Here is a 14,454-nt window from a genome sequence, read left to right as displayed (position 1 = left end):
AGTTATGTTTATTTTATTTTGGCCTCACTGCATGCTTCAAAGATTTACTTTCAAAGATGCTTTGTATCTATTAACATACACATAGCATGGAAAAACAAACAAACAAAGAAAACAAACAAAAAAACCCAGCTACTCAAGTTTCTGTTAAAACATCCAGATGGTGTATGCAAGTGTGTAATTTTAGCAGTTTTGGAATTTCTTAATGAAGCAGAAAAATTAGTGAAGTTATGGTAAGATCTTTAAATTAACCAACGTTAGCATAAGATTTGAACTCAGGTCTTATATCTGAACTTTAATTCTTATCCACCCAAATCACTGTCCTAATACTTCTGTCCATATTTAAGATGCCCAGCCAGGAAAAGTACATTGGTGCATTTTACTCAAGAACTTTTCAGTTGGAACCATTCAACTCTTATTATCTTCGTGTAAAAGTCATAGCACTGTAGGGAGGAAGCTACAGTTATATAAATATAAACTTTTACTTAAATATAAATGAATATGAAAATAAAGGGATTCACATTTTTTCTTTTTTTGTTCCTTAATCATTTAATGCAGATACAATTTTGAAAAGATCTATGCATATAAGATTTCTCAAGTGCCATTCCAGCCATGTGCACTGCAGATGTTTAACTAGAAAATCCTAACTCAGAGGCTTATAAAAGAGAATTTGACTTCAATATTGCTACTCAAGTAATGGGAACTTAAAAGTAATGTCAAATTAATTTTAAATGGAGGGAGGCCACCACTCAACTGTAAATGTCAATGGCAGAAATATTTGCTGTGTTTTGCAGGTGTATCTATTAGATGAAAATATCTAGTAATTAAAGTGTTTGTTTATCATGTCAGCAGCCTTGAATTATAATAATGAGCTGAAGTTCCTCTCAATCTATTAAAATAAACATATAAGAAGTCTTCTTTATTGTGATTATAACTTTTCAGCTTATCTGACAATGTAGCAAGACAGAGGCACTTGACATTTAGTATTGCAGCAAGGAATTAAATCTGTGGAACCCATTGTAACTTGTCCTGCCTCATCTCTCAGATTAAAGTCTTACAAATGGTCTTAATCCCACCAGACTCATTTTTTTTCACATGTTCATTTGATAAAGGAGTCTTGTTTCAGGAAATACAAAGCAGCAGTCACAAATTCCAAAACTCTTCTCATGGAACCAGTTCCGAAGTTGTATTTTGATCTCTGTTATTATTGATTACTTCTCACCTCCAGGAGCTGAAAAAGAATTAGTGGAAGATTTGTTGTGTGACTGACTTGGAAATATGCCTAGTATTTACCATTAATATCTTCAAGATCAGAAAAGTAGTCTTGGGTTATCTGCATATTTTTTTTTTTCTGGTATTCTCTTAGACTGATTTGCATTAATCCCAGTAAATCATCCTTGAAGATAAGTTTGCAGAAACTTCCTTTTATTTTTGTGGAACTGATAACTAAAATGAAAAAAAGGAAAATACTGCATAATTTGCCTATTTTGCTGACTGTGGAGAATACAATTTTGGCTACAGGAGTAGGATGTTAGGGTTATACTTTAGTTTTTAAGTGAATCAATAATCATCAACAAATTCTGTAATCCTATCAAATATATACCACTTTGTTATAAATGTAAATACTAATGCCTTGACCAAATGCTAAGAAATCTCTGAGGTAGGTAAAGAATAACAAAGTCTTCTGGAATTAAAAATGGCAATAGAAGGAGGTTAAAAAAGAAAATAATCAGATTATCATCCAGTCTTGCAGCAAACAGCTGAGTGATGTATGGTAAATTGCAGTTCCCTTTTAAATATGAACTAGGAAAGGTTAGGAATTCACTGCCTGGAAATCTAGGTTCTTAAACAACAGCTTCCAGACAGGGCTTCCTTTCTTCAAACACAAATGATGCAGCCCCATGGTATTCCATAGTTAAAGCTCAGTCTTTTAGCTACAGAATTTGGTTATGAAATAGGTGGTCTCTGTTCTGCAGAACTGATAGATGAAAATGTTGGCAAAGGAATTAATCATATACTTTGTGTTACTTTTTCTTTCAGCTAGTATTTTAGATTACTAGAGATATGCAGATAAAATTCCATTCAAAGTCTGAATAGATGTAAATAGTCTACAGAACTTTTGATATGTTGTTTAATCAAGTCAGGGAGTTTGCTGCCTACCACATGAGTTAACTGACCATGGATCAAATTTATACCTGACAAGCACGGTGATTGAAACAATGAAACAGCTGGACTGGGAATAGAGTGTTAGTGGAAAACAGCATATTTAACACAAATAAATCACCGCCCTTGCTGTTACTCCCAGGGCAGAGAAGGAGGAGTGCCCATTTATCAATTCTGAACTGGTATAGAACAGAGGTTTCAGAACATATAATTTGTTTTTCATTTGTTTCATTTAGTATGCAATTGTCTTTTTGATGTAACTGCTCTGGCTACTTACATTAATGTTGTAGTTTGTTTGTTTAAACAATAAACTGTTTGGGTTTTATTGGAAACTCTTAAATAATATATAAATCTATATTCCCCTCCCACCCTGGGCTATAACATGCTCTTGATAGTGCCACATCTTGTTTTAATATTTATTACAGGGTAGATGAAGAATACATCCATATAGTCACTGTATGCTAATCCATTTAATATAAATCTCAGGATCTGTGTAGCAATTGTTTCCTCCTTTATAATTGTAGATAATTGAGTTTGTGCAATATGTTTTCAAAATTCAAAATTTTTAGAGTAAACAGCCAACGTAGGTATCAGGGAAAAAACTACATGGTTTCCAAAGTATGATAACATTTCTACCTGATTTCCACTCCCCCCCCCCCCCCCCCCCCACTCCCCTGCTTTTATCTCCATCCACCAGTTTTGCTTGTAAACTCTGTAGTCTCTGATAGCTGTAAGGAAACCCTTTAGATCTGCTGGGAAAGAAATGGAGTTGCCGTTGTTCTCCTTGTGTGAATAGTCCATTGTTAGTGGTGAACACTTTATCAGTTGAATGTAGGAAGTATTCTTCTATGGCAAAGATCTTTTAATATACTTTTCTAATTCACTGGGGGAAAGGCATCTTTTATTAAAACTGAAGCTTGAACAAAGATAATATGATTGTTTTCTTTATTTTTAGTTCACTTCAACATAAATAATATAACAAATAAAGAATTCAACATAAATAAATAACATAAATGTACCTATGCATGGTGCTTATTATTGAGTAGGTTTTTGTTAATGTTAAAGAAACAAACACCCACCTCAAAAAAACTTCAGGCAGATTCTGTAAGCGAATCTAAAACAAAAAAGAAAGGAACATCAGGTATAAAAAGGACTGAGATGGAAAAAGTACACCAGCTGTTTTTGGGGATTATTTTTTTTTTCCTTTTGTAGTAGGTTATGTGCTTGGCAGTATGTAAAGTGAGAGCTGATGTGCCAGATAAGGTTGCACCTATGTGGGGAAAAAACCCCAAAGACTTTATTTTTGATACTGTAATGAAGTAATCTTTCCTTCTACTAAACACTCAGTACAGCAACAGGCAGGCAACAGTGTGTCAGTAAACCAAATAGAAGAACTGGCATGAAGGGTCCCCCTTTCCCCTGTGCTTGGCTCAGCACTCTGTGCTCCTACAAAATATGGAGGATTCAGTTTTACTGCATTTGTTTACTGTCTCACCTGTAGGCCAGCTTTGAAATGTGTGCATGTGATTCTGTTTTTAAGGGGTTTTATGCAAAGATTTTGAAAGGAATTAATGTTTAGGGGTTTTGCTAATTTGGTTCTTAAGAATCTCCACACCTGATATCATAATCCTTTTAGCAATATCATCCTTAAAGCACGAGTGAGAAATAGGTAATAAATGGGAGGGTGGTGGTGTGTGTGTGTGTGTAGACCCAAACATATGGGGCCTTTTCTGTCTTTATATTAGTGCTTCTATTTGCATGTGATATAAATGATATGTTTGACAGGGTGTTGACAGCCTCAGCTCTGATCTTGAGATTTCATGTTATTTCTTCCCTTTATAAAGGCACAGATATTCATATCCATATGCCTTTTATGTTTCAATGGCAAATCTCAAAAATAGTTTGATTAAAATGCACAAATTTAATACATTCACTTCATACTATTCCCTTGCTAAAATTTTATGGCATTAAATAAGTTAGCAGGAAAAAGGCCATTAATTTCCATTTAAAATTTGTTGATAACAGAGCCTCTTGAAAGCTTAGGAAGTTTTATTTATTCTCTAACTATACATGCAAACGTAACCCTTCCTCCCCAAATTAAACGTTACATCTATCAATTCCAACCACATATCTGTAAACAGTGTTCTCTATTAGCATCCTTCCCTGTAACATTTCAAAATATCATTGTGTTGTGAGAAACATTAATACAGTTCTTTTGTGCCTTTGCTCCTCTTTCATGAATTAAACATTTCACAGATCAGGTCTTTAAATAGCTGATAAAGATGGACCTCTTTTCTGAATAGCTTGTTGCTGGCATATTCAGGCATTATAAAGTCATGAATCAATTATCTTTGCATTAATACTACACGTTGACTTAAAAGAAAATGCATCCTTCCAAATAATATTTTCATAATGATTGCTCTTATCCATACATTTAGAACCCAAGTGACATAAATTCAGATGTGCTGGCAAGGCCTATAAGAAAGAATATTCCTATATTAAAATTAAAATAATATTGCTACCTTAAATGGCATATAATCTCATCTTCTGAATTCTGAAGCTGAATTGCTAACTCATTCAAAATCTTTAGCGAAACTGCCACCTATTTTAGGGAAGTTAGAAAGAAAATGCTGGTTCTGCAGATCTCACAAGAGAATGTAGGTTGTTGCTACTTTCTTTGCAACTTAAACTGTATGATTTAAATTACATCTAGAAATATCTATTTAGTGTGCATTAACTTGAATGAAGCACAAAAAAGATATGACTTAAATTGAGAATTATACTACAAAATATGCATCTGTTTATTGTCCTAATGGAGGCTCCACTATCTCAAGAACAGGGATATATGTTACTTTGAGTATTTTAAAGTCAATGACCAAAAGAAAAAAAATTAGTATTTAATGTTCAAATGAATCACATCCCTCCCTCAACCAAATGAAGCTATCATACTCAAAGAATTATAGAGTTTCTGAAGTGTTAGGGTACTTTAGAGTTTGTTCTTTCATATAAATGATATAGACTTAGAAGTATTACACAGTGGGACAGCTAGTTAGCCCATTAAGTAGAATTAGTGTTAACTGTGGAGATATGTCAGTGCGCCAATGTGAAAGGTTTAATATGGTAGGACTGTTAACAAAATTGGCAATAAAGTATGTGTGGGGAAATTCTAATATGAAGAGAACGTGTATCATGAAGTGGCTTATGTGAAGTTCTGGTGAGACAGTTGGTATAACTTAAGAGCTTCCTTTGGTTAATTATTAGTGATACACACATAGCAAGAAACAGATTACTCTTATGTAGTGTTTAAAAATAAAATAAATCCCGAATCCTTGGGTGTTATTAGTTATAAATAGCTTGGATGGATTAGGAGAAAGAGTATCAAAAATAGCTTGGATGGATTAGGAGAAAGAGTATCAAATTCAAGCTGGTTTTTTTTTTAAGTCTGTCATGATGTAAATATATCTGCAGGATAGCAGTAATTCTCTTGGAATAGATGAGTTTCTTTCAGTTACTGAAACAGAACAAAGTTCATTTCAGAACTAATTTTCTGTTTTGTTTTGTTTTTTGGTGATGGCTTGTTTTTTTTTCTGGCATGATTACTGAGCTCAGTATAGTTCTAAAGATGTTTTAAATAAAATGAAGAAATCCATGTTAATACTATTATATATTTTTAATTACTTTTTAGTTAATAAGCATTAATTGCACCTTTATTTTGCTTTAATTTATTATTTTTGCTTTTTAAGGACACTGGCATTGAAATGTGAAGTTTGCTTGGAATTTATTTGCTTGTTTCAGTAAAAAGACACGGAATGATGCCAAGTCATTTTGCTGTGCTTCTTAAACTGCTGCACAATTATTTATTCATTAGAGATGGCTGGAAATAGCTTCTTTGTTTTATTTCAGCATTAAATCTAGGTCTTTCTTATTATTAGAGACATGAGGATTTCTGTAAGATAAGATTTATGTGTGTAAATCATTCTCACAGATGGGGAACAGGCATCATAATATTTCACTTCCACTTTGTTCCCTTACTACTATTGCTGGTGTATTTGTTTTGATTTCATTGTGGTACAGACTCCTGTTTACAAATTCAAGCTTTAATTACATTACAAATTGATACAATTAGATCTTATTTACACCTGGAGAGAATTCCCTATTTTTTTGGCTAAAGTTTTAGAGTTTTCTCTATATTGCAATTTGAAAATTATTCAGGTGTCAATTACAAGTGAAAATTTTCTTAAACCCATTTACCAAAGTTGTAGTTAATATAGAAGCCACTAAATCAATCCTACAGGACAGAGTGGTTGGGTTACCAATTATTGTTAAGTTATAGTTTAACTATTTTTAGATATGATAGGAATGTAATAACTGAAGTTTTGAAGCAACCAAGCTTGTAAGGAAATTTGCTGAGAAGGATTGTTTTATATATTTAATAGTCTGATAGAAGTTTCTGTTTCAAATACAGAAAATAAAAATTCTTGAAAAAAATAAATAATAAATGTGCTATATTCCAATTTACATACAGATTGCATTACTCTTTCAACTTACAAAAGCAGTTGTTACATTTATTTTATTTCCTAGTCTCCTTTTACTTTATAGTTTTATTTGAACATCTCTTTACATATATATATATATATGTCTATTTAATGAGCTAAAATTGGGTAGATGTGAGCTTCTCTATTATGCCACCTCAGTAACTTGAGGCAGACACAGGCACACAAAATTCGTTTGGTTTTGGTTTGTGACTAGCATTACAATACTGGCAGAGAAAGTCAAAACACAGAGGTTTAAAAACACTGAGCTGATATGGCACCTCTGCCCACTTCTATTGTTACGAGGAAAATGAACTGACGTATTTAAAATTGTGCATTTGAAAAATCACCACAATTAAATCAACAACTCAAGAGAGGCAAACAGCATATCCAGATAGTACTTCGGGTTGACTGGCAATAGATCTCCTTTGGCAGAACTGTCCTCCCTCTTAATGGAGATGTACAGAATTATTGTGTGAATCAAATACATTTTTTTCCTCATAACTGTAAAACTTGCATTTGTTTTACAGATCTATGATGGCAAAGACAACACTGCTCACCTTCTGGGCGCATACACTGGGGCATCATTAAGAGGCCTGACGCTAAGTAGTACTTCAAATCACTTGTGGTTGGAATTTAACTCAGACATGGAGGGCACTGATGAAGGTTTTCAACTTGTGTATACCAGTAAGTATTTGAGGAAACATTCATAATAGATTTATGATTTTAAAAGAAGGAAAGGTTTTTGCTATGAAAATACAGTCTAAAGATAAATAATGATAAAATCAAAGCAAATTACTCATCACTCATCAAAAAAATACAGTTTCATAATTGTAAAAAAAAAAAAAAAAAACCAAAAACAAAACATGTAGCATACTGAAACCTTGCTTTGACAGGACATTGTGTAGTTTGCTACTTAAACCACTGTAATTTTTTTTTCCAAGCATTATTTGGAAGGGTTTTTTTTTTTTCAGTCTTGGAAAGGATAAGGGGAAAAAAAAGGATAATTTTCAGTTAATTGTATAAGCACATAGCAATATTTAAGTATGTGAGTAGTCTTAATTTTTCAACCAAAAGCACTATTTCATAAAGATATTTCATAAAGATAATTCATAAATGAAAGACCATTTCTATCTTAAGACTGTTTTCCAATACTAACTTTGCATTAGACTAGCAATTTCTGAGCTTGGATTATTGTTTAAAATAACTCAATTTGGAACCAAAACGATAAAGATACCTAACAAAAACTTCTTACCTCTATGTAAACTGAAAAAATTAAACTATAAGATTAAAAGGGGAAAAATGTTTTCAGATCACTGGCTTAGAAGGTATACAGGAAATGGCAATGCACACTATTTTATCAAGTGGTGACTTCTGAAAATTTATGTGATTGCTACATGTCTATTGACACATAGTGTATATGACTTACTTAGCATATAATTATTTCTTCATTGCTGAATTGCTATATAAAGCTGAATTTTTGCAGAACAGTATTATAAAGTAATTGCACAATGCATCTGTCAATATCCTTTTTCCTCCCTGTGTTTAAATAATTCACTTTCACCTATTCAAAAAATATTCTTGTTTCAAAAACTCTCCATCATGTTTTTAAAACTAATTCTAATAAAAATAATGTCTATAATAATGAAAGAAAATATTTCCAGATAATACAAGCATGTAATTATTTTTCAGCTGAAAGCTGAATAATTATACCACCTAATAGTCTGTGATAGCATAGAACTGTACCCTGTGATTAAAGATAGGTCCTCCAGTGCTGTGTTACTATGTAAATGTCAAGGTATTTCATTTTTCTTATTTATATAGATACATCCAAGCCCAGCACTTGAACCTTATCATTAGCATTTCCTGCCTTTTGAGACAGGCATTCTCATAGAATGTACTTTCCTAGCCTGAATAGTTATTAGCATGAACAGTGCTGAATCTTCTTTTGTAGGTATTTGTAGGTTGGAAGAGAAAAATAAAACCCAAATGACGCAAAGGTATTCAATCACTCATCACCTCTCACAAGCAGACCAATGCCCTGCCACTCCCTAAACAGTGGTCCATTTGGAAAGACTATCCCCAAGTTTTATTACTCGGTATGACATTATATGGCCTGAATATCAATTTGGTCAGCTGGGGTCACCTGTCCCTGCTGTGTCCCTTTCCAGCCTCTTACCTATCTCTACCCTACTTGATGTGGGGGCAGAGTGAGAGTGGTGCTCAACAATAGCAGAAACATTGGTATATCAGCACTGATTTAGTCAATCTAAAACACAGCACCATATGGGCTGCTACTAAGATAATTAACTCCATCCCAGCCAAACTCAGTGTACTCCATTTCCTTTACAATCTCCCTTCAGATTTATATACATAGATATGATCCCCCCTGAGCTTTCTCTTCTCCAGGCTGAGCAGTCCCAGTGCTCTCAGCCTTTACTCGTCAGAGATGATCCCATCCCTTAATCATCGTAGTAGCCCTTTGCTGGACTCTATTAATTCCGTATGTCTCTTGTACTGGGGAGCCCTGAACTGGACACCACAAGTCCAGATGTGGCCTCAACAGTGCTTAGCATAGAGGGGAAGGATCAATTCTGTGAACCTGCTGTCAACGTGCCTCCTAATGCAGCCCAGGCTGCCATTTGTCTTTACTGCAAGGGTGCATTACTGGCACATGTTCTGCTTGGCATCTGCCAGACCCTCTAAGTCCTTTTCTGCAAAGCTGCTTTCCATTTGGGTGGCATCCAGCATATATTGGTGCAGGAGATATTCTTCCCCATTTGCAGGACTATGCATTTCTCCTTGTGAGACTTCCTGAGGTTCATGTTGGTCCATTTCTCCAGCCTGTTGTGATTGCTCTGGATGGCAGCATAACCCTCTGGCATATCATCCACTCTTCTCAGTTTAGTCTTATCAGCAAACTTGGTGAGGGTACACCAAGCAGCGCAGCCTCCTCAGGCCGCAGGTCATTCATGATCGTGTTGAACAAGATTGGAAATGGTATTGACCCCTAGGGAACACCTCTATTTACTAGCTAGAACTAGACTTTGTGCCACTGGTCATCACCCACTGGCCATTTCCCATTTGGGGAAGCACAGACAATATTTGTTTTGCATAGATGTAGACAATGAAACTTCCCCAAAGTACTGTGAACTTACCGTGATGCTTTTAAGCTGTAAACAAAATCCCCACAAGCTTTAATGAAACATTCTGTGTCCACGACACATTGTAAGCATTCGTGCTCTTTCAGGTCTCTAAAATGGCCAACTATTGCCATTCCAGATCCCCTTCACTATGCCCCTAGCTACCAGGTGTTTCTCCAGAAAGATACAGATTTCCTTTTGGTCCTGTTGCCACAGCTGCCAGCACTCTGTGGATAGCTGAAGTATACTTAGAGTGGCAAAAACACTGCTAGTACCTACAATTAGGCAGTGCAGTTACATATTTACACTCAAGAGGAAAGTAATCAGTTAAAAAGATCAGTTGGTTCAGTGTCTATAAGCAGACCATCCAGAGATGAGGACATCTTGGGGATCAAGGCGCATTTTAGCTTGTTTTTGTTCTGTCCCACTTGGTTGGAGGAGGGAAAGGTTGGTTTAAATTCTGCTCATGGCAACAAGGACTGACTGGCGTTACTCAGAGACTTGGTGCAAAACAGCAGCTTTTACTGGTCAATTTGCTTATTGCCATTGGTATGGGGCAAAGGAAAGGGGATTGGTAAACTTGGGTTCTTAAACACATGGCACAAGAAAACGGTAAACTTGAATTCTCAGGCTTCAGATGTAGGGATGTGTAAACCGGAGGTGTACGAGGAAACAGAGTGGGAAAGGATGAGAGGGATGCATTCACCCGGCTGGGCCCTGCGCGGTCCAGCAGTGCAGCCTCCTCAGGCTGCGGGCGCCCACCCGAGCCTACGGGCAACACCTTTTATATCCTCAGTCTCTGCCCAGCGCTTTCCCTGTGGCAGGCCCTGGGTGTCGATGCGCTTGCACATCAGGCCTTGTGGAACACTCTCGAAATGAGTCGGGGGCAGTATTGGGGTCCGGTGTGGCCCTGGCCCCAGCCAGAACCACCTCCGAGTGACCGTGCCTCAGCCTACGCGACTCCCGGGCCGGGCTGCGGGAGTCCCATGCCCTCCGGCTGGGCAGGAATGTCTATAGTCCCTCACCCTTTTCGCACAGTGTGATCGACAATTTTCTTAGAAGATGGAAAATTCTAACTCGTCAGTAAGTATCCAGACTGGCAACGTTCTTCATTTGGGTCTCACATTAACCTCTTTCAGAGCTTCTGCAGTGCAGTCTGTACTGGGAAGCAATAGCTTAACTAGGAAGGAGAAAAGTTCAGCTCAGAGGTTGTGGAGGCTCTTCTGGAGGTGAGCCCTTTTCAGTCAGAGGTTATTTAATGAAAAGCTGAAGGAAGAGAAGAACTGGGAAGTTATAACATTTGACCTATTTTATTTCTTATGTGAGGAAACAGCCTTATCTAACCTGAAGATTTTTGCCTGTAAAATAAAATAATGAGTATTTTTTTCAATCAATAGTAATGATTCAGTACCTGAGGAGACACTGTGAATAGCTACCTGCTGTTGACTAGATGGACAAATATTGTGTAAATCATTTTATTGAAGAGTGCAGACATGAAAAACCCTTCATTTGCCACCATGTCACATATATAGAGAATCATATAAATTGGAAAAGACCTCTAAGATCATCAATCCAACTGTTAATGCCAGACTACATCTACATGGTTTTTAAATGCTTCCAGGGATGTTGATTCCACCACCACCCTGGGCAACCTGTTTGAATGCTTGACCACCCTTTCAGTGAAGAAATTTGTCCTAATATCCAATCTAAACCTCCCTTGATGCAACTTGAGGCCATTTCCTCTTGTTACCTGGGAGAAGAGACTGACCCCACCTCACTACAGCCTCCTTTCAAGTAGTTGTAGAGAGCAGTAACATCTCCCTGAGCCTCCTTTTCTCCAGGCTAAACAACCCCTGTTTCCTCAGCTGCTCCTCATAAGACTTGTGCTCCAGACACTTCACCAGTTTCATTACCCTTCTTTCTCAGGACACGCTTCAGCACCTCAGTGTCTTTCTCGTAGTGAGGGGCCCAAACCTGAACAGAGTATTCAAGGTGCGGCCTCATCAGTGCCGAGTACAGGGGGATGATCACTGCCCTAGTCCTACCAGCCACACTATTTTGGATACAAACCGGGATGCTATTGACCTTCTTGGCCACCTGGGCACGTTGCTGGCTCGTTCAGCTGGCTACCAACCAGCAGCCCCAGATCCTTTCCGGAAAGGCAGTTTTCCAGCCCATCTTCCCCAAACCTGTAGCGTTGTGTGGGGTTGTTGCAACCCAGGTGCTGGACCTGGCATTTCTCCTTGTTAAACCTTATACAATTGGCCTCGGCCTATCTGTCCAGCCTGCCCAGATCCCTCTGCAGGCCCTTCCCCCTCAAGCAGATCAACACTCCCTCCCAATTTGGTGTTGTCTGCAAACTTACTGAGGGTACACTCAATCCCCTTGTCCAGATCATTGATAAAGATATTAAACAAGACTGGCCCCCATACTGAGCCCTGGGGAACATCATTTGTGACCAGCTCCCATGGTGTTAACACCATTCACCACCACTCAGGCTCAATCATCCAGCCAGCTTTTTACCCAGTGTAGAGTACATCTGTTCAAGCCATGAAATATAGAATATCAATCTTGATGCAAAGTCCTTTTTTACCTGCAAAGACTTTGAGCTGCAAAATATTGATAAAATACATTTGCTTTTGGATATGATGAGGTTTTGAGCTCTTACTCCATTAATAAAATAATACCTTATTTGGAATAGAAAATTTTCCTCTGAATTTACAGTTTGTGTTTCCCTAAATGTTAATATGCTTCCCTTGATTCTGAATAATGTGTAATTCCTTTTGTTTAATTCTTGCTCCACATGTCTTAATTCTCCAAAATGTCCAAATTGTTTGGCTTGGATTCTCTATATCACCATTATAATTGCTACCTGCATGTATTTTTCAAATTTACAAATTACGGAATGCAGGATTAGGGTAGGGATTGGTGAATTCAACAGTATTTCTTTGGTGCCATAGGTGCTGTTGTGTTGTTGCTGTTGCTGTGAACAATTACAAACAAATCTGCTATGCAGTTTTGTGTTTGAGCCTTTAAACGTCTATTCATAAACTAGATTGTTGTCACAGTAAATGAACAGTCACTTTAACTGCCATTTTATAATTTAACAAAAAATTTTAGAACTGACTGATAACAGTAATGAATTTGCTTCTCAGTCTTCCTCAGACTGTTAAGAAAAATGTTGTTATGACATGGTTTGGTTTGCATGCTCGAAGTTAACGCGTATAAACAGTTATTTTACTTAGACTGTTTAAAACCAGAAAAGAAACCTTAAACATGATGTTACATTAAGTCTGAAAATGTTTGATTTCCATTGGTAAACCAAAAATATCTTAATTTCTTTAATGTATTTATCTATTTGATTTTGTAACTACAATGGTTTTTTCCTACCACAGGTTTTGAGCTTTCACATTGTGAGGACCCTGGTGTGCCACAGTTTGGATATAAAATCAGTGACCAAGGCCATTTTGCTGGAAGCACCATAATTTATGGATGCAATCCAGGTTACACGCTCCATGGAAGTAGCCTTCTGAAGTGTATGACAGGGGAAAGAAGGGCATGGGACTATCCTTTGCCATCATGTATTGGTATTAGACTCTTATTTTTCATTTTTTGATTTACTTAAATTATTATCTGAACATAAGAAAGAAAGAAAACTGTAAGGATTGTTAGATCTATGTGAAATCTGATCTATATGTATACAGATCTATTTACACATACACATACAGATTTCTCTGCATAGATCTCATCTAAGTCTATTTGAGTGGTGGTGTCTTTTTGAGATTTGAAAAAGATAGTAATTATTAAACATTCATGCATACTGAAATTCCTAATACATGAAAAACTATTTATAGTCAGCAAATAGTCAACATAAAAAAAGACAGCATAATCAGAAAACCAGGACCATATATGTCTTACGAGGGGTTGTAAAATTAGTAATTTTTTTCCTAATTGTATCTAAATATCATTAGGCTAGAAATTTTTTCATTTATTCACATATAAAAATTGTAAAATAAATAAAAAGAAAAAATACTAAGACATATGGAGTTGTATTTTTGTCACTTGGTTTCTGTTATGTAGCTGTGATGAATATAACAATATTATACACTTCCTAACAGTATTACAATAACTTTATAAGCTGTGCAGGTACCTACAGGCTCAAGTTCTTCCATGGGAGAGAGAAAAGAAGACAAGAATTAAATATTCTAGTAATTTTCTTCTTTTTTATCTCCTTTTTGAGAAAATTGGGATTGAGTGAGTAGGGGAAGCAAGGGGTGAAATGCAGCTTGTGCTTAGATTTAATTTTGACAGATAACTGTGCTTTGGCATGTCTTTATCAAGACACAGGTTTTGCACTGCCACCACACTCTTTGTGAAAACTACATTATAATTATTAAAAAATGTTCTGTATAGGTAAATCTATTTAGAATGTGAATCAGTCTTTGGTGTAAACTTGCTGAATTTTAAATTAACTTTATTGAAAACATATCTATTAGCCTGATATTCACAGGGAGATAATTTATCCATCCAGTTCTGAATACCATATATTTGTATGTATTGCTCTTCATTAAGCAAACAAAAGTACATTGATGGTGTCATTTAAATGAGCTTAGAAATTT

General features: G+C 36.2%; 1 protein-coding gene across 2 annotated transcripts in view; it reads left to right on the top strand.

Moving 5' to 3' along the window:
• Nucleotides 1–14,454, top strand: part of CSMD3 (CUB and Sushi multiple domains 3) — a 726,030-nt gene that overhangs the window by 470,417 nt on the left and 241,159 nt on the right. For both annotated transcript variants that reach the window (XM_040588420.1, XM_040588419.1), the window contains 2 exons: nt 7,223–7,379; nt 13,231–13,422. In XM_040588420.1, coding sequence (XP_040444354.1) covers nt 7,223–7,379; nt 13,231–13,422 — 349 coding nt within the window. The remainder of the gene's footprint in view (nt 1–7,222; nt 7,380–13,230; nt 13,423–14,454) is intronic.

This window comes from Falco naumanni, chromosome 3, assembly GCF_017639655.2.
Source record: "Falco naumanni isolate bFalNau1 chromosome 3, bFalNau1.pat, whole genome shotgun sequence".
In the NCBI taxonomy this organism is placed as follows: domain Eukaryota; kingdom Metazoa; phylum Chordata; class Aves; order Falconiformes; family Falconidae; genus Falco; species Falco naumanni.
Note: the sequence above shows the minus strand (reverse complement) of the source record. Positions and strands in the feature narration are given on the sequence as shown.